We start from the raw sequence: 25,110 nt of genomic DNA, 5'->3' as shown, positions 1-25,110 counted from the left end.
AAATCTGTCTCTTAACTTTTTCAGTATCCCACCTCAATTACAGAATTTTCTGAAGATATATTCTAAATATGGAATGCAGAAATGCAGTCAAGTGACTGCAGAAAAGTTTCTGAACTTTTTTGTTCATTTCTAACAATGATCTTATTCAAAAGTGAATGGATTTCCAAACCATGACAACTAATAGATGTGACAGTGATATTTTAAGATATTCTGGGTGGAAAGATCATTTCAGTCAATCTGGGGATGGGTGAAATTGTGTAAAATGTTCAGACTACACAAAGTTACCTTGTTAACTAACCTACAAAAGCACATCCCTCTCCAGTGACTCTTTCAAGATCTTATCTGTAAACTTGAATGACAGGAATATATTTGTTAAAGAACATTTTGTTTAATTTCATAAGTGTCACAAAGTGTTGCATAAGGACAGACATGATACACGATTGAATATCCAACAGAAAGTCTTTAATAATAAAGCATGGGTAAACAAGACAGAAGGTAGTAGACAACACTCGTAACGCAAACGAGACTGAAAGGAAAAACTAATAGAGGTCATCGGATGCCCGTTTTCCACAAGTTGATATGATTCTTTAGGGTCTTAATGAAAGGTCTATAACATACTTTGGTTAAAATTTGTCAATGGTAGTGTAAAACAATAACCTTTTTACCTTACCTAAAAACAATATCCTTTTACCTGTCATCCTGCAGACATCAACCGGTTTTGTTGCATGTTGCTTTTAATGCTAATGAGCTCGGCTCATCCCGCCCCTCTCATTCGTGTGACATCACACAGACAAGAAGCTCAGAACAACCTGATTTGAAAAAGGGGATATTATTTTTAAGGATTAAATAAAAACCACTGGGTGGATTTTTATCGTCATATGGTGGATGTGTACACACCGAAAATCGATTCCAATTCTAGATTGGATACTTAAGGTCGGGAATGGGATACTTGTTATCAAATTAAAATTTAGATTCTGCCTATCAATTCCTATGCATTTTTACAATGCAATGTAGCCCAGACGCAATGGCCAATCAGAGGTGCTTAGGTTGGAATCCACACAATCATTTTTGTCCAGATCTGGGTTCTATCATGCTCGTAACTTTTTTTCTAATAAAGACATTTAAAGTTTCATCGTGTAGTCACGTTCAGTGTATTTTATTTTTGTTTACTTTGTCAGATTGTGATGAATAAGTGACCGTTTTTAAGTAAATTTAAAGGGAGCAGCCTTTGCATGCTGTATAGCCTACAATGTTTTATTCAGAATTTAAATAAACGTTCATGCTTGACAAGCAGCCATGTATGAAACAGAGAAAGCCAACTACTACTCTATATAGAAAAATATAATAATTTCAGAAGCATATGATTATGCAACCGAACTGGTCCAAACGCAGAATTTAGGTAAGGAAACCTGAGGTAAGTTAACATGTGTATTGGCTACCACACCAAATCATGCTCACCTGCTTGATTTTCTGTTTAATTTAACAGTGTTAAACATTATTTTTGCCCCCCCCCCCCCCCAAGCATCTTAAACCATAACTAATTAAATCATAAACCATGACAACAAATGACAATCAGGAAAAATCAAAGGCAGACAGGAACTAAGGAATACATAAAATTCCATGAAACTAAAAAATAACTGAACTTAACGGTGACAAGTTGGATTAGGCTACCAGTGATGGGAAACCAACAAGTGTAACTTTTCTGCTGTATTAGTGCTTTAATCTAATGTTTTCCATCCACGTATCCACAACACCATATGTGAACCCTTAGATCTTGGTATCACCATATGGTGTCTTCGTGAGATTCTCGTAAATATTTAATGGAGACTCTCAGTATAAGTTTAAATGGAAGAGGTGCCTGAAATTTCCTGTTTTCTTCTTTAATTTGATGGGAATTTATTTTTGTAGTGTGCAGAGTAGAAGTGTTTTTCTTAAAAACAATGCAGACACAAATACAGTATTTTAAGGCATTGACCCTTTCTCATACATTTTCATTCCAGCACACTCTACTTTTCCACACGAGACCTTTGATCCCACTTTGAAAATCCGTTGATATTTGCATGAATCCATGCTCCGTTTTTTACAGCACGGAGTTGAAAAGGTGTGAGCCTGTTGGTTTTTGCATTCAGAACTGAACAACGCAGTGTGAATCTCCCAGATCACTGTAGCTTTGTAGTGCCAGCAAAAGAGCAAATATCTCTATAAACATGCAGCTTAACATGCAACAGGGGAAATGTGACCTCAGATAACACATCACACACAGTTCACTGCCCCTCCATGGGTGCCTAGCCAGGCAGAAAGCTGGACGGGACACTGTGGGTTCACTACAGCAAGAGGCTAATCCTCAGGAACAAATGGAATGTCTATTAAATACACAAGTTCAAGGGATAGAAATTAGTTCTGGGCAAAGTTAGTTTAATGACCATATTCAGTTCTTTAGACAGTTCCTTTATTATGGGGAAAATTGTTACTTCATGCCATTAATAAGATCTGTCACTATATACACCCATACGTCTTCAGTTCATCTTAGAAACACAAATAAAGCTATTTTTGTAAGAAACTTGAGAGAGATTTTGGTCCTTACATTGAAAGTCTATTCCACCAAAACATGGGCACTTGGATGCAAAAATTGTATAAAAAAAAATCATTTTATTATCAACTAGGTAAAATGGCCTTGATTATATTCATGACAAAGTCCTTTTTTCTTCTTTGCTTAGAGCTTAGAAGTTGGAAATATCTTAGCAGCTGTGCTGTATTTGTAAATATCCCATTGCCACCTCCTGCTGATAGCACGGTTTAGATAAATATATATATATATATATATATATATATATATATATATATATATATATATATATATATATATATATATATATATATATATTAGGGGTGTAACGATACGCGTATTCGTATTGAACCGTTCGGTACGACGCTTTCGGTTCGGTACGCGGTACGCATTATGTATACCGAACGGTTCGTTGGAGTAATTAATTATATTTGAAAAAAAAAAAAAAAGAGAGAGAAAGAAATATAATGATATGCGTTCAACAAGGTAGCCCAATAACCCAAACAACGTAACAGGCAACGCCCCTGACACTCCCGAAGAAGAAAAAAAACACCATCTTATATGTTTATGTTAGGCTACTCAGCAGGCGCTCGCTCACTCAGTACGCGCTGAAGGCTCGTTGCAAAATAGCCAATGCGTTTAACAGACTAGAAATGAGAAGATCCTCCAATAACCAACAGGTCTGGTGTTTGGGTGCACTTTGGATTCCCTTTAAGCTATAATGGTGATGGCAAGAGAGTGGTGGATAAATAAACAACGGTATGTCGCATCTGCAACATGACAGGGTACACCAGCGGGATTACAAAGAAAAAAAAAAAAAAAACAGCGGGAATATCTGGGATATATGCGTCAGTACTATCTGGGAAAAGACGAAAAAAAGGAGAAACATGCACGCAGCAAACTATCCCTGCAGCATTTAGACACTATAGCTTACAGGGAATCCAACCCAAACACCAGACCTGTTGGTTATTTTAGGATCTTATATTTCTGGTCTGTTAAATGCATTAGACATTTTGCAACGAGCCTTCAGCGCGTGCTGAGTGAGCGAGCGCCTTAGGGGCCGTTCACATATCGTGCCTAAAAACGCATGGAAAACGCTAAGCGCGTCTTTCTCCTGAGGCGTCTGTCTTTGCTAAGCAACAATGACGTGCTCTCTCCATGAGACGCGGAAATTTCAGCGAAGGATAAATGGATTTGCAGCTCTAAAAATCGCTTGCAGTAGCTCTGCTACTGAATTTATTTCAAAATTGCAATCCATATACAACTATGATCAGCTGTTCCTTCATCTTGGCTGAGCTCTCAACGTTGTTACGGGAAAGGATGAAGCTGATTGGTTGGTTCTTGTCACATGACCCGCGGTGCGCTTGCGGCATTCTGAAAAGCTGAGATGTTTTTACATTTTGCTGTATCTAAAACGTATCGAACCGAACCGAACCGAACCGTGACATCAGTGTATCGTATCGAACCGAACCGTGAATTTTGTGAACCGTTACACCCCTAATATATATATATATATATATATATATATATATATATATGTGCTGCTCTCAATGACAAAATAAGTACATAACAAAAATGACTATGGTGAAAAAAATAGCAGTTAAGAAAGCATCTGATCATAGCAATCGTGGATATGTTTGCACCAGCTCTGGAATTGGGCACTCCAGTCAAGTCACTTCATGTTTATTTGTACTGCACCTTTACAGTATTAAGCATGAAAAATGGCATCACATTCAGTTAGAATTACGATTTCAATTTCAATAAAGCAGCTTGCCAGTGTTCCAGTTTTTACTTAGGACTGAAAAGAAAGAAATGAATGGGATTCCCACATCAAAGAACGCAGAGCCATATAGCCACACCTACCTATTATGTATTCGCCAAAGACCAATGGTAGTTCAAAGGTGTTTACCAACTGTAGAAACCTTTTAAGGACAGTATGAATCAATCGCCAAATAAGCCTCTTTTGGACTGATTTGGATTGAAATGACATCACATCAAACCCTATTTCCCCACTGGAAAAGAGAACCCATGGCAAAAAAGCCCTGCAGGTTTTAAGATGGCTGCAATTTGTGGGGTCATTCATGTCCGTATCACAAATGATATGAGAATTAGAAATAGTGTTGCTTGTGGTTTCAGTCTTTGCAAAAGCATATTTTTATTAATATATTAATGTATTTTAACAATTATATTAAACAAAAAAAAAACAAAGTTAGTTCATTCACTGATTGTCAATGATTGACAGGGGTGCTGTAGTTCTCTTTCTTTGGTGTGTTTCCACTGCTTGTGAAAAAAAACAAACAAACAAAAAAAAAACACAAAAGAATTGGGTCTCCTATGCACAGTGTAAAGGTCACATTATAATACCCCTCATCCAGCACCTGCATTTGGATAAACAGAGGAAGGGTGTTACTGTGCATGCACAGACAAAGAGCCAGAAGTGCATCAGGGCATTATGGGAAATCCTACTTTCGCCTTCATGTGGCCACTGCTGTAAAAAAGAAAAGAAAAGAAAGCCATACCTTCATTTATTGAGTCTTTGTTCATTGCAAACTTGTGTATGATCGGGCAAATGTCTGTATCCTGACATGGTTAAAAATGATTTGCTTTGTATTTAAACAATTGGTATTTTTTTTTTATTTTTTATTTTGGGGGGGGAAATTAATGTACACATTGCAAAAAGACCAGTTCAGCATGTCATCTAAAAAATGCATTTACATGCTTGACATCAGTCTCATGTGCGTCAGTCAGAGGGGTTTGTGTTTGTGTGAGATACGAGAGTAACAGGGTTGAGTCAGTCGCTCATGCTGTCATTCACTGAGAACAGCTTGGTGGATCATGTGACCCATCTACAGCAATACCTTTCACACACTTTGAAAGACACCAGCCATAATATCCTTTGTCTATTTTCTCAGTATTCAACTCAAGATCTATTCACACGTTCATAACATATTAATTTACTGTATTTGTATACTCAAGATTAAGGAGTTAACTTGTATAACTTGAGTGATATTTAATATGTCACTAGAGTGCTGCATTCATGCACTACAATTGATTTGTAAATTAAGACATTTTCCTTTGTTACATTGTTGTGTCTAAACTCCATTTTTCTTAGGAGAGAGTTAGCAGATTTGCAGCACCGTCTTCAACCCTCTGTGACCTGTAGGGCTGGGGGCGGTATTGTGGCATGTCATATGTAAATATTAGTGATGCAACAAATTATTTATTTAATTGAAGACATAAACCAAGTTGAACGTTTCAGTTTAACTGAAAAACTGAAAGGGAATGTTTAATTAATAATCAATGAATGAATCACATTTAATTAATAATCATCACTCAAGTAAAAAGTGAGTTGAATATAAATATTTAAATTTCACACTAGTTTTTATATCAGCTTTTTAATTATGTAATGTTTCAGCTCCAATTTGTTGTTGAAATATAAACATTTAAACAGCAGTAACTTTTTTAATTAAAAATATATTAAATAATAAAGACAACATTAAGTATACTTAACTAAAATATAATGAATATGTAATATAGTGCATACAGTAGTCAACATTTGAAGTGGATTAAAAAAAGTTAGCAGTTTTAGAACAACTTTGATCAAAGGTTTTGATCCACTTTTAATGTTGACCTAGTGTATTTATCAAAATGCTCCTCTTAGGAATTAGGCTTTGTAAATGTAAATATTGTTTACAATCTGTTTTATTGAAATTGTTCTGAAGTTGAAACACAGTGATTACATGAGACATGATACATTTCAGTAAGTTGTACTGTTTCTTTCAACACTTTTGATGTTCAATAATGTTTATTTCAAGCTATAACTACAGCACTTTGTAGAACTGTAGAGTAATGACAACTGCAGATTTATGATGATCCATCTAGTACATTCAAATCAAGAAACTAGCATCATTTTACTATTTGCTTTATTACAAATATTTGCAAGTGTGCTTATAATATTTGCAAGTGTACTTAAAATTATTAAATATAATACAAACATGCAAAGATTAAAACGATTATTTTTTTCTTCTTGATGGATTCTCCATTTATTATATTTTATTATTATTTTGTTGTCTGTTGTTAACAACACATTTATGGTGGGTGAAGTTTACAGTATGTCAACAAATTGGCTTGTGGTTGCATACACATGCAGTTATATCATGTTCCATCCTGGCACACTGTGCAAATGGTACCAAATGAAGGTAAGCATTTTGCTTTTTAGCTAGTTGTGACATGAGCTGAAAGATTGAATTTAAGGATTTTTCCCCGGTAAAACTCACATTCCGGTGGGGTAAAATAATTTTTTTTTGGTGGGGATTCACAGTAAAATTCACATTTCAGGGGCTAAATATCGTATTATTGGGCTCGCTTCAACCCCCAAATGTGATAAACAACTCACATCCAGCTCTTCTTTGGCATCCAGCTCTTGTTTTGGGCTAGTATAACAAATTTTTCTGTAATTTTGAGAAGTTCAGACCATCCATAATGGCATTCCCCAAGGAGAAGTGTATTATTGCACTTTAGCTCCTTTCAGCAGGAAGATCCACAACCTCCCAAAGAAAGGGCAACACATTCCTTTGAGGTTTACGTTGTCTTCTGGCTCTATATTGGGTATGTTTGCAACCAGCAAGTTGAAAAATGATGCAGGAATTTCATAATTGATATGTTTTCCATTGGTTCAGTACATGTTCTATGCTAAAATAAGGGTGTGACAAGGTAGTTGTTAAGATATGGGGGTAACATGGGAGGTTTGTCTCTGTAATTATGGTTTGGCAGAAGGTGATGTGGCAGAGTTTGGTAAGGGTAGACCCAGTCACAGATGCCTTTTTGTTTTTAAAGTTACTTCTGATTACAGGTCTCTCAGACTGATTTTCATGGTGTCTGCACTGTTCAGCCACAGCAATTACTGTATAAGGAGTTAATGAGGAGATTTTGGCAAGCGTGAGAACACTGAGCGGCTTATACAGGTCTGTCTATGAATGGCTGCTGGGCAGAAACCACACAGATTCTGTGTACAGACTAGTGCAATGTGTGAAACCACCTGCTTTGTATTATTATGCAAATCATGCCATAATTTTTTTAAGAAGTACGCACAAGCATTAGAAGGAAAAATTAAATCAGAAATTGCAGCACTAAATGGGAAGCAAAGTAGCGAAGTCCCACCAATTACCTTAAACTCAGTCTAGTCAAAATATAAGCACATAGGCAGTTTACTCACTAGAAAGTTTCATCTTTGTCCAGTGTCTGTGCTATTTCTTTTTCAGGTATAATGACCATTAAAATGGCTGTCAAAATGTCAACATTGTTGTTGCATCCTTCAGTAGTTTGTTGTTGTTCTGTCTCCTCCATTCCTTCTTCAGCTGTGAAACAATAGCCGGGGCTGAGAACAAATAATACTAGACGCATGCATGCACAAACTAGAGAACACAGTTGGTTTATTCCAAAAGTATACTTAAGTTTTGATTTTGAGACTTAGTCTTTGCAACTTCAGGGATCTTATGTATGCACAACCAGCTTGTAACACTCCAAAGAGAATGGAAAACTTGAAATCGCATAACATGACCCCTTTAAAAAAAAAGGTGCTCATTCACAGTTTGTGATCCTTCGCTGGCTGTGCTGATTTTAATCTAGCGGTTTTGATGTGTCTCGTGTCTCAAGTTCAGTGACACAGGTAGTGACGATTCTCTACGGCCAATCAGTGATCAGCAGTGTTTACATGTCACGTTTTAGTAATGGTACGGTTCACTTGGAACCTCAACCAAGGTGGTACTGAAAAAAGTACCAGGTACTGTACCCAGTAGAAACAAAACCCCAAAAGTGGACCATACTATGCTGTACCATGCAATGGAAAAGCACCATCCTCTTTTAAAAAAACATTTTATCTTTGCACTAAAAGTTCTCCTAAATAGAAGTACTCTTAAATGTTCTCTTAAAACCTATTTAAAAAGCTGCTGAGACAAACTTTTACTAAGGAATAGAGAGAAGTCTTAAACAGTTTGAGTTAAAAATCTTAGATTGCATTCTACTGAAGAAACAAAGTCACCTACATACTGGATGCCATGGGGAAAAGCAGATAAACATAACATTTTGATTTTTGGGTGAACTATCCCTTTAAGCTAAGAGTAAGGGTGGGACTAAGCTTCTTGCTATGGATAAGGTCATCATGCTTACTAATTATTTACACAGTGGTTGGCTGATGGGGAGGAGTCTCTGTCAGAGATGAATTCATAGAAATATTGTAGAGTGCAATATTATGTTGCCATATTCGAATTCAAATAAAGATTTTAAAATGCAGGTGTCATATGTTAAGCTAACTGTCATAAACAATTAGTGCATATGCATATAAACAGCTTTTTAATTAACAGAGTAGAATAATCATGGCTGTAAGTACATTTTATTTATAGAACACATTTAAATTTAGCTAACACTGACCAAAGTTCTGTACAAAACAATCATAAAATACAGTAAAAAAAAAAAATATATATATATATATATATATATATATAATATATAAACAGAATTTGAATTTTTTTTTAAAAAGAAAAAAGAAAGAAAAACAAATGTATAATCAAAGTTGGGATAACCTCCAAAACCAAAGGCGATACCTTTTTTAAAAGCTAAAATGTTTCTAAAATGTAATAAATGTGTCTAATTCGTTCTGAAGCAGATTGCCAGCAACCGCCATTTTAATATAGTTTATGGTTTGATTTTAGTGGCTTAGGAGTCCTCTTCACTACTCCCAGTGTTTCACAGATTTAGGAGCTAGTTTTATTTCTAAAATGCTTTGTGAAATTCTCTTGTGAAAAAATGTACGAGTGCTACATTTAGAACTGGCCCGCCCATTATTTTTAAGATTTTCTCCTAAATCAGCCAGTTATGAGCTACTTTTAGCTTTAAGATGTTTTGTGAATATGGGCCCTGATCCTAATCCTAAGTGATAACAAAAGCAAACCTGTCGTAAAAAAACCATTTGCCAAACCAACCGTGCCATTTTAGCTTACTTCTACAAGTCTTTGAGCTGTACCAGGTGAGCTACAGAGCAAGTTTACAACGTGAGAAAAGCCATAGAGCTGGCTATGTATGCAAACATTAAAATGTATTAGTTTACAAATAAATTTTACAGAGATAATTGTTAAACTCACTGACCCAGAGCTAATCCTTCTCCTTGTCAGTTAAATTCTGATAGAGATGATGTTTGTAACCCTTAGCAAACCTATCAGTTAAGTTTCCTGTCCCTGAAGGTCTTTTCCAGTTCTTTTCCACCCTGTCTTTTAATCTAAAATGACAAGCAGGGTAGCAAAAGATTTGGCCCAGAGCATCTTCTTAAAACCTGTCATTCTAAAAGCTTTTTGTCCCTCTTGTCTCCTGTTTCAAGAATGCCTTTCTTTTCTGTGTAGTTTTTTTAAGCAGAACTGCAAGGACATTTGCAAACCAGATGGACAGTATTGATTGTTATACAAGCTGCTATAATACAATCAATATAACTGACTGACGTTATCAGGTTAATTTTGTACGATTTAATCTGAACTCCCTCAATATTAGATCCAGTCTCTTTACTAGATCTTGTAAAAAAAAATCTGTTTTATCTGATACCAAAAACCAGGTCAGCAAGTCTTGTATGATAACAGAAAGCAGCCGTTTGTCTGGTACCTGAAACTGTCGACCGAGAGGTTGATGGAGGAAGCCAGGAACGAGCAGAAAGCAGGAGCCGAAGTCATGATTTAGAAAAAAAAAGGAGCAGGGTTTAGCACTGAGAACCCCTAGATCCTTCAATTTTAGGATGTACCAAATCTTGACAAATGCAACAGAGTTTAATAGGGCTGCACAATAAATCATATTTTAATTGTGATTACAATTTCTGCTTCTCTCATTTTAATACACATAATTGTCTGCAATATTTGTTTGCTGATTATTTTGTACTGAAGAGTACTGTTTTAAAATTTTAATCTGAAAACATGGCAAACCTGTAAATTGGAGTTTAGCGATCTCTCAGCTCAAATAAATCTAGGATTTCTTTCACACGGTTAGTTATGTCATTTGCTGTGACTAAATCTGCGAGCAATTAATGCGAGTTTGTACTTATGTGAACGTGCAATAATTCTGATTAATAGTCGTGATTAAATTTTTTGAGCAAAAACTAAAATGGTTAGCAGTTTTACCATAACCGTGCAGCTCTAGAACTTACCACACAGCACCTGCATATTCTATATGAATTATGAATTTTTTTTTTTTTTTTTACACTAACCGTATCTCTGGTGGGCTTTGTTTACCTTCTGCGACTTTCTGTTGACTCATTTGGTTGTTTCATCTAATGAGAGGTTTCACACACAAAGGATTATTTCTAATTATTGCCTTCACAATAACAAAGTCTATCCAGATTGTGCACCATTGTGGAATTCCCACAAATAGCGACCGCTCAGAAACAATGGACATTCCTTCAATCCCAGCAGGTTTGCTGGAAGTCTCAATAGAACGAGCGAGAGTTCCAGTGGCAGTGGCTATTGTACACGCTGCTCATGAGGACACAGAGTATGTGTGGAGAGGGAGGTCAGACTCCCACTGGGAGGCCCTTCATTCTGGATGGTGGAAGGGCTTTCTCTCTCATGTAATCAAACCCCTGAGAACCACAGCCTGCCATTCTGTTGACATGGGGCCTGCGTGAGCGAGACTTATGCTTACGTTTTGAGACTTGCAGAGAAGGGTTGCCTCTGCATTGTACAGAGAGCTGGGGGCACATCCTGTTAGAACAGATGTGCAGGTTTTAGTTTCAGAGTACAAGGTGTTGGGTTTATCAGTGAACCTCAAAGTCTGTTAGAGCAAGAGCCAGATTTGCCAAAACATGACTATAGACCGAGCCAACTGTGTAATTATCCAATTTTGATCAGAAACTTGATACTTTAACAAGTCTCTGACAAAAGAAACTGTGCAGAAAAAAACGTGGTAAAGTTGAGCTGTGTGTTTTTTTGTAATAGAAGTTTTCTAGGTGAAAAAAAAAAAAAAACACCCGGCCCCTTTGCTTTTTCTGCAGTGGGATCCTCACTACGGGCTTCATTTCTAAAACGTGCATATGATCGGATTTGAATTTTCCGAAAAGTATGCTTGGATTTTCTCGCCCATCAATGATGAATGTTGAACTTCTGAACAATAAAGAGATTTTGTGGGTGTTTTTTGGGTGGAAGTGATGGATTTGTACACATTGCACTTGATTTTAGGATGAATTGCAATATATTATAGAGATGTCTTCTGAAAAATTTGTGTGCGTACTGACTTTTAAAAAAAAAATAATAAGAATATTTCGGAAACTGTCATTTGTTTACATTTAGGATCAGTATACACAGCCATTATAAATAAGGCGCCAAGATTATCAGTCCATTAAATCACGGTATGTAAATGTATCCTCTTTTAAAAAGTATAGAGCTTTTACATAGAAGTGGAAAAGCAACATATCTTTAAAAGGTAGGGATTATTTTGCCCAACTCCGTTTTAACTGTTGAAATAGCATTGTTGAGTTACAGACATTCTTAGTCCTGCTGGAAACAGCCTTTTAACAACTGCTGTGAAACACGCCGCTTTCAAAATTTCAAATACTCTCACCTCACAGTATACAGCACACTAATACTCTACGATCTGATGTTGTATTCTTTTTTTGAACTGATTTCTTTGAGGTGTGTACATGTGTGTAAACATACAGTGTACTTTGTATATGTATGTGTGTATTGTAAAGATTACATCCTTGGAGACATTGTGTTTTGGTGTAATCTCAATTGTATGATTATGTATGAGTAGTAGAAGCCATTCGGCATTACAGTATAAGGGAACGCCTGATCAGTTTTATTTATGATCTTGGAATTTTACATTTTGAATGACTTACACCCTTAATTTTTTATTACACCCTGGTTATTTATTTAAGTTTAATTGAACAATTGCTTAAAAACTTGTCTAGAGCAGCCTTAAAGAAGGAATTTTGGACAGGTTTCACATGTCATGAGAGTGAGTAAATGACATAATTTTATATATTTGGGTGAACTATCCCTTTAAGTGGGTCAAAACAAACATTCTATAGTAGGGATGGGTGATATGGGCTCGAAAAAATATATCACGATCATTTCTGGTATTTATTGTGATACCGATATCAATGATGCTAATTCAGAAAATTTTATGCATCCACTAAGAGACAAAAAAAAAAAGAGTTTCTTTAGAGAAAAGCATTATCTTTCCTATTTTTACCCTGGTGTTATGATCAGTACTGAGTACAAATGTAATGAAATGATTGTTTAATTCATACTGGAAGCCGGAGGGCATCCTTGCGCAGAAACTACACATATGCATCGCAGAAGTAATTCATAGTTTTAAGTCACGAGCCCGGAAGTTGAACACCTCTTGTGGTTATGTGTTTTATTTATAATGGTTTTCTTTGGGAAACCATTTATTGTGTAACTTAGTACATGTGTTTATATTCTGGGTTCATCTGACTGCCTGAACACAGTATGCATCAGTAGTATTGGTTCATACACATGCAACACTGTGCTGCTGAAGAACTTTTATTCAAGGCTAGGTCACTGTACGGCCCTGACCAAACCAGTTCTAGACTGTAGAATGAGCTCCTCGTTTCGCGATATACTCCTCCTCCTTCTGCCATGTTGCTCTGCACCATTGCAAACAAAAATATGTCAACAACTAGGCTTTATTGTTATTATCGGGGGAAGACTAATTCTTATTGTGGGGAGAATTTTTACCGGTATATCCCAAACCCATCCCTTTTCTAAAGTTCAGCCAATTGCATTTAATATAAATTTAAACTATACCTTTTCATTTAATTGTAAATAATATGCAAATAATTGTCAAAAACACTACATTTAGTTTGCATGTAAGTATACTGTTTCCATAACAATTACTCTTTTTAAAAGAATGCTGAAGTGTACTTCTTTTGCACAATGAACCGTTCACTGATACAGCCGAGCCTCGACTTTGTTTGAGTTTTCCCAAGATAAATGGAAGTGGACTGTGTATTGAATATTAAGGTCAGTGATTTTGTCTGGGCTGTCAAGCCGTTGAGTCTGAGGGCACAGGGCCAGACCTTCGCAGCTGCTCTTTCTGTAGTGCCTTTGACTGGGTGAACACCCATCCCCCTCGTCCCACAGGACCATCCTTCACCGTCCTTCACTGCTGCTGCAGCCTGGGTGACTGAGTGCATTGTGTATCTGGGTGTAGGGCGCTCTTGTCAACATGTCAAGAGTCAGACATAAGTCCCGGGCTAGATCAGCAAATCCTTGTAACCGAGTTTCATTTGATTTACATAAAAAGGAAACAGAAGCAGGACGTACATCAACATTTGCAAACAGTTCAATGCGTAAAGAAACTGAACAAGGCATAACAAAGCCCTGAAGAATCCAGCTAAACCAGTCTGCTGACATTAGTTTTCTTTGAGGTGTACTTTCTGTGAGTTAGTAGGTTTGCTGTAATTATAGTTGACCCTTGCAAAAAAAAAAAAAAAAAAACCTGTCCATTGTTTAAACAGCTTGACACACATACACACTCAGGCAGGTGAAAACAACATGATGTTTATGGGGTCTGGTAACTCTCTACACACCTGTTGCAGTGTCAAGAAAAGAGGCACAGTTTTAGAGAAATCATACTGTTTTTCCCTACATATCTTACCTCTAAAGTTTAGGGTTGGGAAGATTTTTTAAAATGTTTTTAATAAAAAGTCTTATACTAACCAAAATGCATTTATTTGACCAAAAATACGGTAATATGAAATTTTACAATTTACAATTTGATTGTTTTCAAATGTAATTTATTCCTGTGGTGCAAAGCTGTATTTTTAGCATCATTACTCCAGTCTTCAGTGTCACATGATTCTTCAGAAATCATTCTAATATGCTGATCAATAAACAGTTTTTTAAAAAAATCTGTTGAGATTTTAAGTCATTTAATGTTTTCCAGGCTTTTTCAGCATTTATTTGGAATAGAACTCTTTTTAAACATTGTCACTTTTTATCAATTTAATGCATCCTTGCCCAATAGAAGTTTATGAATTTATTTTCATTCCTCTTTTCACGTGAAGGTCTGGATGAGAGCCTACAACAGTATGTGCACAACTTTGAGAGAGAGAAGATTAATGGAGAACAGCTACTGAAGATCTCCCATCAGGACCTTGAGGAACTGGGTATTGCCCGCATTGGCCACCAGGAACTGGTTTTAGAGGCTGTAGATCTCCTCTGTGCTCTGGTAAGTGTCATTATTCACATTTACTGTGGCTCTAAATGAAAGACCTACTGTATTTATGACATATTTAAGGACTACCAATTTAAGCTTTACTTACTAACCAATTTAACATTAGGTTTATTTTACTACTATGTATATATACTATACATAAGCATTTGATACAATTACCTTTTTGTGTGCATCTATACTGTTAAATAGTACTTAAACTTACAAGACCTAAATATATTAATATTGCAATGTTATTAAACATCTGTGTTGATTTTAAACCTAAACTTTAGCCTTAAACCTACCCCTTCCTCTAAACTAAGCAAATCAATTTTAATAAAGCTAAATTTGGCTCTCCAAGCATTTTTTACAGGTTCACAAAAAGTAAATGTTTATCAAAAGATTAGAAAAAGAATAATAAAATGAATTGTTCACCCTTATAGCCTACTATTCACTACCACTGGAGCAATTCAGACCTGAAGTGCCAGCATGTTTTTGCCAGTACACACTCAGCACAAGCTACTATTACAGTCAACATATTTTGCCAAACCACATTTACTGAGAGCAGACAGCACATAACGAAGAGCAGCTCTCACAGGAGGACACATTTTGCTTTAAACAACTGCTATGTGTAAGAATATCCCATGGATCCATTCAATAAACTTCATTTATTATTGTGTGACTGCTGTATGCAGTCCTTCATCCTAAAGGCTTTTCTGGGACACAAATATTTGTCGAACAGAATTAATTTCTTCCATTGACCTGCTAATTTACAAACAGGTAGTTAGTCACTATTTGGACACGTTTGAGAAAAAACATGTGCACTCGCTTTTTGGAATAATACCATTGTCTGCTACAGAGAACAGTATGTTTTTGAAAAAAGGAAACCATTAAATGAGAGATGACTTTGGATCTGACAGACTTTGGTGTCTGTAGGGGGTAGAAAATACAAGGACCTGATATGAACACATGGACATGCTTAGAAGGTCTTGGCTGCTTTGACAGATGGTCGTGTCAATGCTTGTAAATGATACAGTACATCCCAGTGTCCAGCACCGAAAGCTATAATTGGGCCCAGACCCTTAGGATCAAAGCAGGCAGAGGCCACAAATTTGACCTTTTTCTTGTAGTCTTCCACTTGCGGTTTTTGTAGCTTTTTATTTCTTTAGTATGAAAAACATTTTAGTAACATTCAACATTAAACACTGAAAAATCTTTGTTCCACCAGAAAGAAACTTTTGTGGTTCCATGAATAGAACCATAGATCCCAATAAAGAACCATTACTTTTAAAAGTAATTTTATAGGCACTATTCCAAATACCTGAGCACAGAACGTCTGATTGATCAGTTGCAATCAAGTATTGCAGAGAGCCGTGGAATAGAATAAAAGCATGAAATATTCAGATAAAATAATAAAGTAATATACCCACAGAACCTAAGATGTAACACGTTATGTGAATTGCATCACAGTAAGGATTCTTGTAGATTTAATGATTTAGAATTAAATGATTTTTCCAGATCATCTACCTGAACCTTATTCATCAGTTGTGTCTGTAATTCACAGCAGCCTCTTCGATGGAAAATTTATCCTATTGTCTCATATATCTGGAAATGATATTAAAGACACTAAGGCCAAGTACTGGAGGCAGAAAGTGCTATGTGTTAGTGTTACCAGCACTCCAGATCTCTCCCTAATGGGGTCTCCCGAAGTCTATTTCATGCTGAACAGGAAGCAAATTCCTGCCCCCATCTGTGAGAATGTCTGTTGTGAACTTTGTCTATGCCCTGATGGAGGAAACCAATCTCTCATTTCCTACAAACCATCAGGTGTAGGTAACCTTACCATTCGATAAATAAAATCCCCAAAGCACTTTGGGGAGTTATAACATTGTCTTATTTCAAGACATATACCATATTTGATCGTTTAGTTGTCTAGTATTAATATTAACTCATCAACAGTGCTGATATTAATGTTGATTTGAGGACCTCAAGTCATGAGATGAAGCCATGTGCAAAAGGTTTATTATTCATGTACATTAACAAGATAAACAATAAACATAAGGATGCAAGGAACATGGAGCAAGTAGACAGCAGAACAAAACACTGACAAAAAAGAAGGAAAACACAGGTATATAATACAAGGGGCTAACAAGGAGATTGTGGAGCTATTGCATTACTATGGAAACTAATCGGGTCGCTATACTAACAAACACAGCAGATGAAGGGAGCAAAGAGGCAGACCAGGAACTAAAGATAGGAAGGGAACACAGAAACAATAGGAACACAAAAGAAAAGTTACTGAACACACAAGACAGGGAACCACAGGCTAATTTAGATTGTAAGAACATATTAACTCCCAATCTTGAGAATGGTTTAAGTCTAGCTTAATATAATTAGTTACTTTATTCGTTTTTTTAACAGTGAACTTTCAGTTATGTTTAAGTGAAATAAATATTTTAAGTTAGTAATTTTTACTGTTGGGTAAATCTGGACAACTATCAGGAATTACTTTTTATGGAGCTGAAAATATTTTTATGGGACCATAGAAGATCTGTTCGTCAATTTGAAGCTTTTGTGATTCACAGGACAGCTATTACTAAATATAAATCAAATAGCTTGCTGCTTAAAGAAATAGTTCAGCCAATATTACAATTAAAATGTGATATCTGCTTTTACACTGTTAGTGAAAGCAGGTGGACCAGAGGTTGTACAACGCTATAAAAGCACCATAAAATTAAGTTCATATGAGAAAATTATTTTGTATGATTTTTACACCTTAAATGTTTTGCTTTAGATTTTACATCAATAAGGATGTAAGACATACATAAACCTCTCAATTTCTTGATGCATTATTGACATCAACCCTGGCACAAGTTGCCACATTTAATCATCTGCAAGCAAAAATGGCCATACTGTATTAGAAAGTGATGAGGGAGAGGGAAAACATATCCTTTTTAGACCAATACTCTTGATGTAGAATGTAGATTTTTATTTTTAATCAGGAAAAAAAGTGGAACAGTACTTTTCCAATCTTGAGGTTTGCAAGACCAGGGGGAACACTCTAGTCTGCAGTTCAGATGTGTCCTTTCCAAGATAATAAAAGTGGAGCACATGGGGATGCCAGGTTTAGCAGCTAAATCAAGCAACACTCGTTTTGCCAAACAATTTTAGAGTCTAAATAGGGCTGTGAAATTTTAAACAGTCCAATTGCTTTACATCATCAAACACTTGAGCAAGGGGTGTTGAATTTGATACACCAAGGATGGTACTTCTAAACGTGGATAAAACTGCACTGTGTGCAATACAGTCTCTTTGCTTTTTGCTGCGTCTACTGGACAAGCCTTCATCCACTGCATGCCAGAGGTGGATAGAATTTGCCTACTTCAAACAAACTGTACTGAGGCAAGTCAGGCATTAAGTTTAGTTTATAAATTAAATAAGTTTTGTAATTCAAAGGCATGCAAGGAAACCAAAAATGTGGAGCAGTGGAATGCAAACTTGTGAGGTTCATATCCATCAGGTGCTTCCATGTGCACATCTCATAGGCGTGGAATGCTACCAGAAGACATTTTCACTGCTGAAGCAATAATCAGTTTAGTGACATATTCAGTGTATTACTCCCTTAGTCATTGAAATGAATGAATGAAATGAACAGTTGTCGGTCAGTGTATCAGACACCGTTGCTTTGTGTCTTGCTGTTTTTCAACTTTGTGCCTTGCTGTTTTTTTTTAAACCTCACACCATGAGTGCTGCATTTAAGACATATGTCAAAACATTTTCTTAGAAAACAATACAGTACCTTGTTGTATCCTGTCAGTTGTGTTGTGTCAACTGTTTAATTGCATGAATGCATTCTGTGTGTATGCCTCTAATCCTCTCCAAACAGTGTTAAGCGCTTCAGCTGCCACATACAGTTATCCACTCTGTCAGTTAAACCTTAAGGCATCATCCAATATGCCATTGTGACAAATCACAATACTGAAAATACTGAGTTTCTATTTCTGAGTGATTTAGACACATACCCATATATAGACTATTATCAGGAAAATGGGGCTAAGGGACAGACTTACAGTCTTTAATGTGGCAGGCACTGTAAAAAAAAAAAACTTGCATCCTTCAAAGAGATTTCATGGAGTTTTTGATAACTAAAAGTTTCCTTTATACATTTCTATATGCTAGAATCTATTGAATGTTAATGATGTTGTTAAACCCCAAGTATAATTGTTTTTTTATGCAAACAGTTAGTGTATGTATGAATGTGAATCATTCTTGTCACCTTTATTTTTCAAGTCACCTTTATTTATATAGTGCTGAAAAATTGTGTAATAATGCAAAATGGCAATAGTAAACACTACATTTTCAGTTCAAGGCAGTTCATCATTGAATTCAGTGGTAGTAGTATCTGTGCAGTCGAGTTGACGATAACACTGGATATTATGTGTCCCCAACTAAGCAAGCCAGAGGCAACAGCGGCAATGTACCAAAACTCCCATGTGTGACATAATGGAGAAAAACCCTTGGGAGAAACCAGGCTCAGTTGGGGGGCCAGCTCTCCTCTGGCCAGACAAAACCAGTAGTTCAATTCCAGGCTGCAGCAAAGTCAGATTGTGCAGAAGAATCATCTGTTTCCTGTGGTCTTGTCCCCGGTGGCCGTCTAGGAGGTCTTTTCTGTGTATCTGTCTCTGGGGTGCATCCTGGTCTCCGCTGACATTCAGGGCTGTTGAGGTAATCTCTAGATGCTGATTCACAATCTGGTCTGAATACATACTGGATCCGAATGACTGCAGTGACCATCTGATCTGGATACAGACTGGATCTGGTGGCTACGGTGACCTCGGAATTAGAAAAAAATGGACTAATAGTAGCATAGATGCAACAAGTACATTCTGTGTTATGGGAAGGGTTCCCGGTTCCGGTTGTTCTAATTAATGCTGCATAAAAATCTTTTAACGGACATGAATATTAGAAATGTTTTAGTGTGTTATGTGTAAGCCAGGATAAAGAGATGGGTCTTTAATCCCAATTTAAACTGACAGAGTGTGTCTGCCTCCTGAACAATGTTAGGTAGGTTATTCCAGAGTTTTGGTGCTAAATACATTTCTAGATATAATCAAATGATCAAAATGTGGAGGATAACAATGCAGTAAGAGCTTGTTAAAATAGGTGCTAAACCATTCAGGGCTTTATAAGTAGTAAGCACGATTTTAAAATCCATATGATGTTTAGTTGGGAGCCAGTGCAGTGTTAACAGAACTTTGAAATTGATGATGGAAAAACTTAAACTGCGACAAATTGGTCGTAATTTAGTTATATTTTTTAGATGGAAAAATGCAGTTTTATATGATAGAAATGTGGCTTTTGAAGGAAAGATTACTATCAAATTGCACACGTAGTTTCCTAACTGATGACGAAGAATTGACAGAGCAGCCATCGAGTTTTTTACTGTTTTTTTTTTCAGTATTTAGCAGTAATAAAATACTTGTCATCCATTTTTTTATATTGAATATGCATTCTGTTATGCCGCGTTTCCACCAAAATTACCCGGAACAATTGTACCAGGAACTTTTTCCCCAGGAATTAATTTCCCCCCTGACCTGTTGCTTTCTGCGTTTCCACCACGGTCTAAAGTACGTGACGATTAGGCAAATACACCGGTAATTCTGCAAACAGCAGTGTACTTGATAACATCAGTCAGCTGACCATGGCTACTGCAATTTTCATCACTGTATATTAACAATAAAACGAAATAGGTTATCAATTACCGCTGCCTCCTTTAGTTTTCATTTAAACATAATAGCCGCAGAAATGTATTTAGTTTAGGGAAATGTGTATATATACAGCCATTACAATGAAACAAAATATTATATAAATTGCCTTTTTTATTTTCATTTTAACATATAGATAAATTGAATAAAGACCAAATATTATCTGTTATATTTACCCAAAACGAATTATATTTTATGTTTAACCACTAAAGAGGCATCAGAGCCAGCGGCAAATGTCAGAAGGACTAGCCGAGTTGAGACTGCTCTTGGCGGATACATGAGCACTAAGCTCCCGCTGATCGCGTGGAGCTCACCGTCTCCAAGGTCGGCAAAACACATTTTTAAATAGGCGCTGTCTTCGTAAATAAACAGCAGCAGATTTGAGTTTTAAACCTGAAATACTTTTCAAATTACATTTCATGACACAATAACAGTAATATTTTAAAAATGATACTTATATGAATACTATAAAACAAAGGCCCGGCCAGTATTGCTATCTTGTGGACAAACTAGTTAATAGTGCAAAAATTTTTAAGGCACATCTGAGATTCGGATGTGTGAGCTTAGAAAACCCTGTATCAGTAGTTTAAACTTATAGGGTTTAAAATTCATGATTTCAATGCGAAAGACATGATAGTCAAACCCAAACAGATGTTTTTTGTTTAGCAGAATATCTGAGATACAAACTGTAAAGGCACAGTCCTATTCTGGAAAAGGGGGTGGGGAGCAGCAGCTCATTTGCATTTAAAGGAGTCATATGATGTTGCAAAAAAAAACATTATTTTGCTTATTTGATGTAATGAAATGTGTTTATGCGGTTTAAAAAACAAACACATTATTTTCTACATACTGTACATTATTGTTTGTCCTCTATGCCTTGTCTTTCTGAAATGCGTCGTTCTTTATAAAACTCATCATTCTGAAAAGTGAGGTGTGCTCTGATTGGCCATCTATCCAGTGCGTTGTGATTGGCCAAATGCCTCAAAGTGTGTAATGAATATGTTACGCCCCTTGCCATACTGTGATGTGTGTTCTGGTCAGAACTCCGGCGTGACAAGACAATTACAATAAAGCCCATTACAAACGAGGCAATTGTTGCATCCAGTGGGGACATAATTATGGATTATAATGACTTATACTGTTTTTTACACGTTGCGTTGCATCAGGCTGCATAAACATAAAACTATATCTGCATTTGCGTTTCGGAGAAACGACAAACAACAAGCACTACTCTACAGTACACACTGCTCAAAACTCGCGTTTGAATCATCAATGGCAAATCCTTTACATATTTAAACGCACCTACAGACTGTGAAACAGAACAGCCAGCATTGTAGTCTTCTCTCCCAGGATCAAGAAACAGTCCACCATAAAATGTGCTGCACACATCTGAATATTAGGGTTAAACCTTTTCTTGAACAGTGTTGTAAATACAACTTAACCACTGATTTCTAGTTGTGTCCTCTTTTGGAAGCCAATACAAAACGCCGTTTTAGGAAGGTGTGGACGAGTCTTAACTTTTATAAAGAATATCTTTTTGGGTTTGAGACTTTGACACTAGTCTTTGCAACTTTAAAGATCTTCTGTATGCAGCTTGTAGGACTCCAATGAGAAAGGAAAACTTGAAATCGCATCATATGACCCCTTAAAAGAGTATGTTTCTGCTTCCACTCTCAATAGGCATTTTCAAAATTATATAAATAATCAGTGGTGTATTTTGAACTGACACTTCACAGACACATTCTGAGGACACATGAGATTTATATATATATATATATATATATATATATATATATATATATATATATATATATATATATATATATATACCGTAATTCCTCAAATAAAAAACGGTAGTCAAATAAATGCCGGGCCACTTATAGTGGCCGGGGGTGTGGTCAACACGGACAAATAAAGGCTGATCTTAAATAAACGTGGGAGGAAAATTTGTTCAGTAGAGCCAGATAACAAACATGCTAATGTGCTAATTTTATGAGATCTCTGTCCACTGGAATGCTATCGATTTTAATTTAAAACTGGTTATTTAAAACAATTACTTATCAAACAGCGACCAGTGCAGTAAGAGAGCAGGTGCTGGTTAGATTGGTGGTGTGGAGGTCAGAAGGGTCACGTCCTCCGGGAAGAAGCTCTTCCTGAGCCTACTAGTGCGTGAGCGTAGGCTCCTGTAACGCCTGCCGGATGGAAGGAGGGTTAAAAGTCAATGGTTAGGGTGAGAGGCATCCTTGTTGATGTTCCTTGCCCTGCCCAGGCAGCGCTTGTGATAAATGCTCTCAATGGTAGTTAGCTGGATGCTGGTGATCCGTTGAGCAGTTGTCACCACCCGCTGGAGTGCTTTGTATTTAAATCATAGCCTTTTCATTTTGATAATAATACTAAACCATGTTGCGATTTTTGTTTTGCTTTTACTGTGGTGATGGCGACATTTACATCACACGCACCGTATTTATACCCTAGCGTATATATGTAAAAATGAAAGTATCCTTTGGATTTACAGTAATAAATAATTGACACTAAATGTATAATTCAACGTCTTCCACAGAACTATGGTGTGGAGACAGATAACTTGAAGAACCTGCTGCTAAAGATGAGAGCTGTGACCAACACCCTTCACATTGCAACATCAGAACGAAGAAAGAGCCCTACGTATGAAAGCAACACGTCTAGCAAGCTCCCAAATGAATTCCTGTCCTCTGTGGTTGAACTTATTGGAGCAGCCAAAAGTCTCCTGGCATGGCTGGACAGGTACAAACATCCCAATGCATCGTTTCTTTACATATTTCTGTATTGCGTATTTCTGTCTCTGTTGTTTCTTTATTCATGGGGACGTATAGCATGTTAAAGAGTTATGGTGTGTTGCACATGGATGATTTATAAGGGGTTTTTACTCTTAAAGCTGATGTTAACCCACTGTAAGGTCATATATTTCACTGTACTTAAATTTTTCCAGACAGGGCAGACAGTTGAAACCAGATACAATCCGCCTTTCTTTCCTAACCCTCTGTGCACAGCTAACCACATCTTTTTCATGAAGGAGAGATTTTTGTGAGCACAAAAGCTGTTTCAGTTTTTGCTTCGAAATAATGTACACTCAGAAACTGCTAGTAAATTCTCATATAATTACAAGGAATTATAAGGCAAGTAAGAAACGTTGAAGACTAAAATAGTCTTTTTCTTGTAAATCATACTCCAATAGTCTTTGTTTAATTCACAAATCTGAAAAATCAGCAAGGCAGCTACTCCACAAACCACACAAATGATCCTTACACAATTCCTAAAGGGTTGACCAGAGACTGTATAACATGGGCTGTCCACTTGTAAATATTTATAAATGGGAGAAATAAAAATTGCGGCTTGGAGCCAAATCAACATATCCGTAGCATTATTCAGTCCATTGAGATTTCGGTGTGTGTGGAGCTCCCTGGTGCAATGACACAGAAATGGATACCAAGGGAACAATAAAGTGTAGTATCTTAATTCTTTTTGGATTATATTTTTCCCCTTTCATGTAAATAGGTATATTCTTAAGTTACGTGGTGCAATTGTTTTGTTCTTTATGGGAAAGAAAGAAATGGAAACTGACTGTGCTTAACGGTTTCATAGGGAGTTGACATAGTAGCATGTTTAATTCCAGCTGCAGTTTTTATGACCACAGACACAGAAACTCCAGGCACACGGTGATGGAAATAAAGTTCTTTGCTATTGTAGGCCTCATCAGAAAACCCTTCACAAAGAGTTTGTTGTCCTGTCCTGGTATTCATTTGATCTTCTATACAGTGTGAATATTGTAAGGTCTTTTAACCTTTGTTTCCTCTGTCTGCAGAACTCCATTGACAGGGATCAGTGATTTCACCACCACCAAGAACAAAATCATTCAATTGTGTCTGGAACTGACCACTACAGTGCAACAGGTCAGTACAATGACCGATCCTTTAAATAATATAGACACGCTGAGCATGCATGTTTATTGTAAAGCTCTCATGCATTTCCCAGTGGGGCTGGAAAGCTGGAAACTGCAGCTAGTTATCTAACCATATGTTGTCTTGCAGTGTTTGCTTTGGGGGGTTTAGTTCAAACAGTAATAAGCAAACCCCCGGACATCAGTCACAGGTTTTGAGTTTACAGCATCATTAAACAAGCCAGGATGCTCTTTTAAAGTTGGCCTCCAGCATTCCTTCATGCTATCTTCATGGCTTGTGGTTACATGCTTTCATATCAGCCATATTCAGATATGCTTCAAGATGGTTGAAGCAATGCATGGTGTTAGGATGTTAGTTTTATTTACAGTATATATTCTCATATACTTTCTCCGGTCAAATTCTTGGATAGTATTCAAAGATGTTTGGATGGTTAAATAGTATATTTTAGTATAGTTCATATGAGAAGTTTTTGGCATTGACTGATTAACATTGGTCAGAGGCAGTTCAGTTCTGTCACATTGTGGACATTCCACATTTCTTCCAAGAACTTGTTTTTGTGTTTTCAGACAGTGGTCTAAGAGTTTTTTTAATGAGAATTTGACATTTTTGACAGCTCAGTAGAGATTCTTGT

The 25,110-nt window shown here is 36.5% G+C and overlaps 1 protein-coding gene across 3 annotated transcripts in view; it reads left to right on the top strand.

The window, feature by feature from the left end:
* The window catches only part of LOC113117005 (connector enhancer of kinase suppressor of ras 3), a 73,275-nt gene that overhangs the window by 4,437 nt on the left and 43,728 nt on the right, over positions 1-25,110 (top strand). For all 3 annotated transcript variants that reach the window (XM_026285355.1, XM_026285354.1, XM_026285356.1), the window contains exons 2-4: positions 14,631-14,794; positions 23,102-23,304; positions 24,383-24,470. In XM_026285355.1, the coding sequence (XP_026141140.1) occupies positions 14,631-14,794; positions 23,102-23,304; positions 24,383-24,470 (455 nt within the window). The remainder of the gene's footprint in view (positions 1-14,630; positions 14,795-23,101; positions 23,305-24,382; positions 24,471-25,110) is intronic.

This window comes from Carassius auratus, chromosome 17 (assembly GCF_003368295.1).
Source record: "Carassius auratus strain Wakin chromosome 17, ASM336829v1, whole genome shotgun sequence".
Classification (NCBI taxonomy): domain Eukaryota; kingdom Metazoa; phylum Chordata; class Actinopteri; order Cypriniformes; family Cyprinidae; genus Carassius; species Carassius auratus.
Note: the sequence above shows the minus strand (reverse complement) of the source record. Positions and strands in the feature narration are given on the sequence as shown.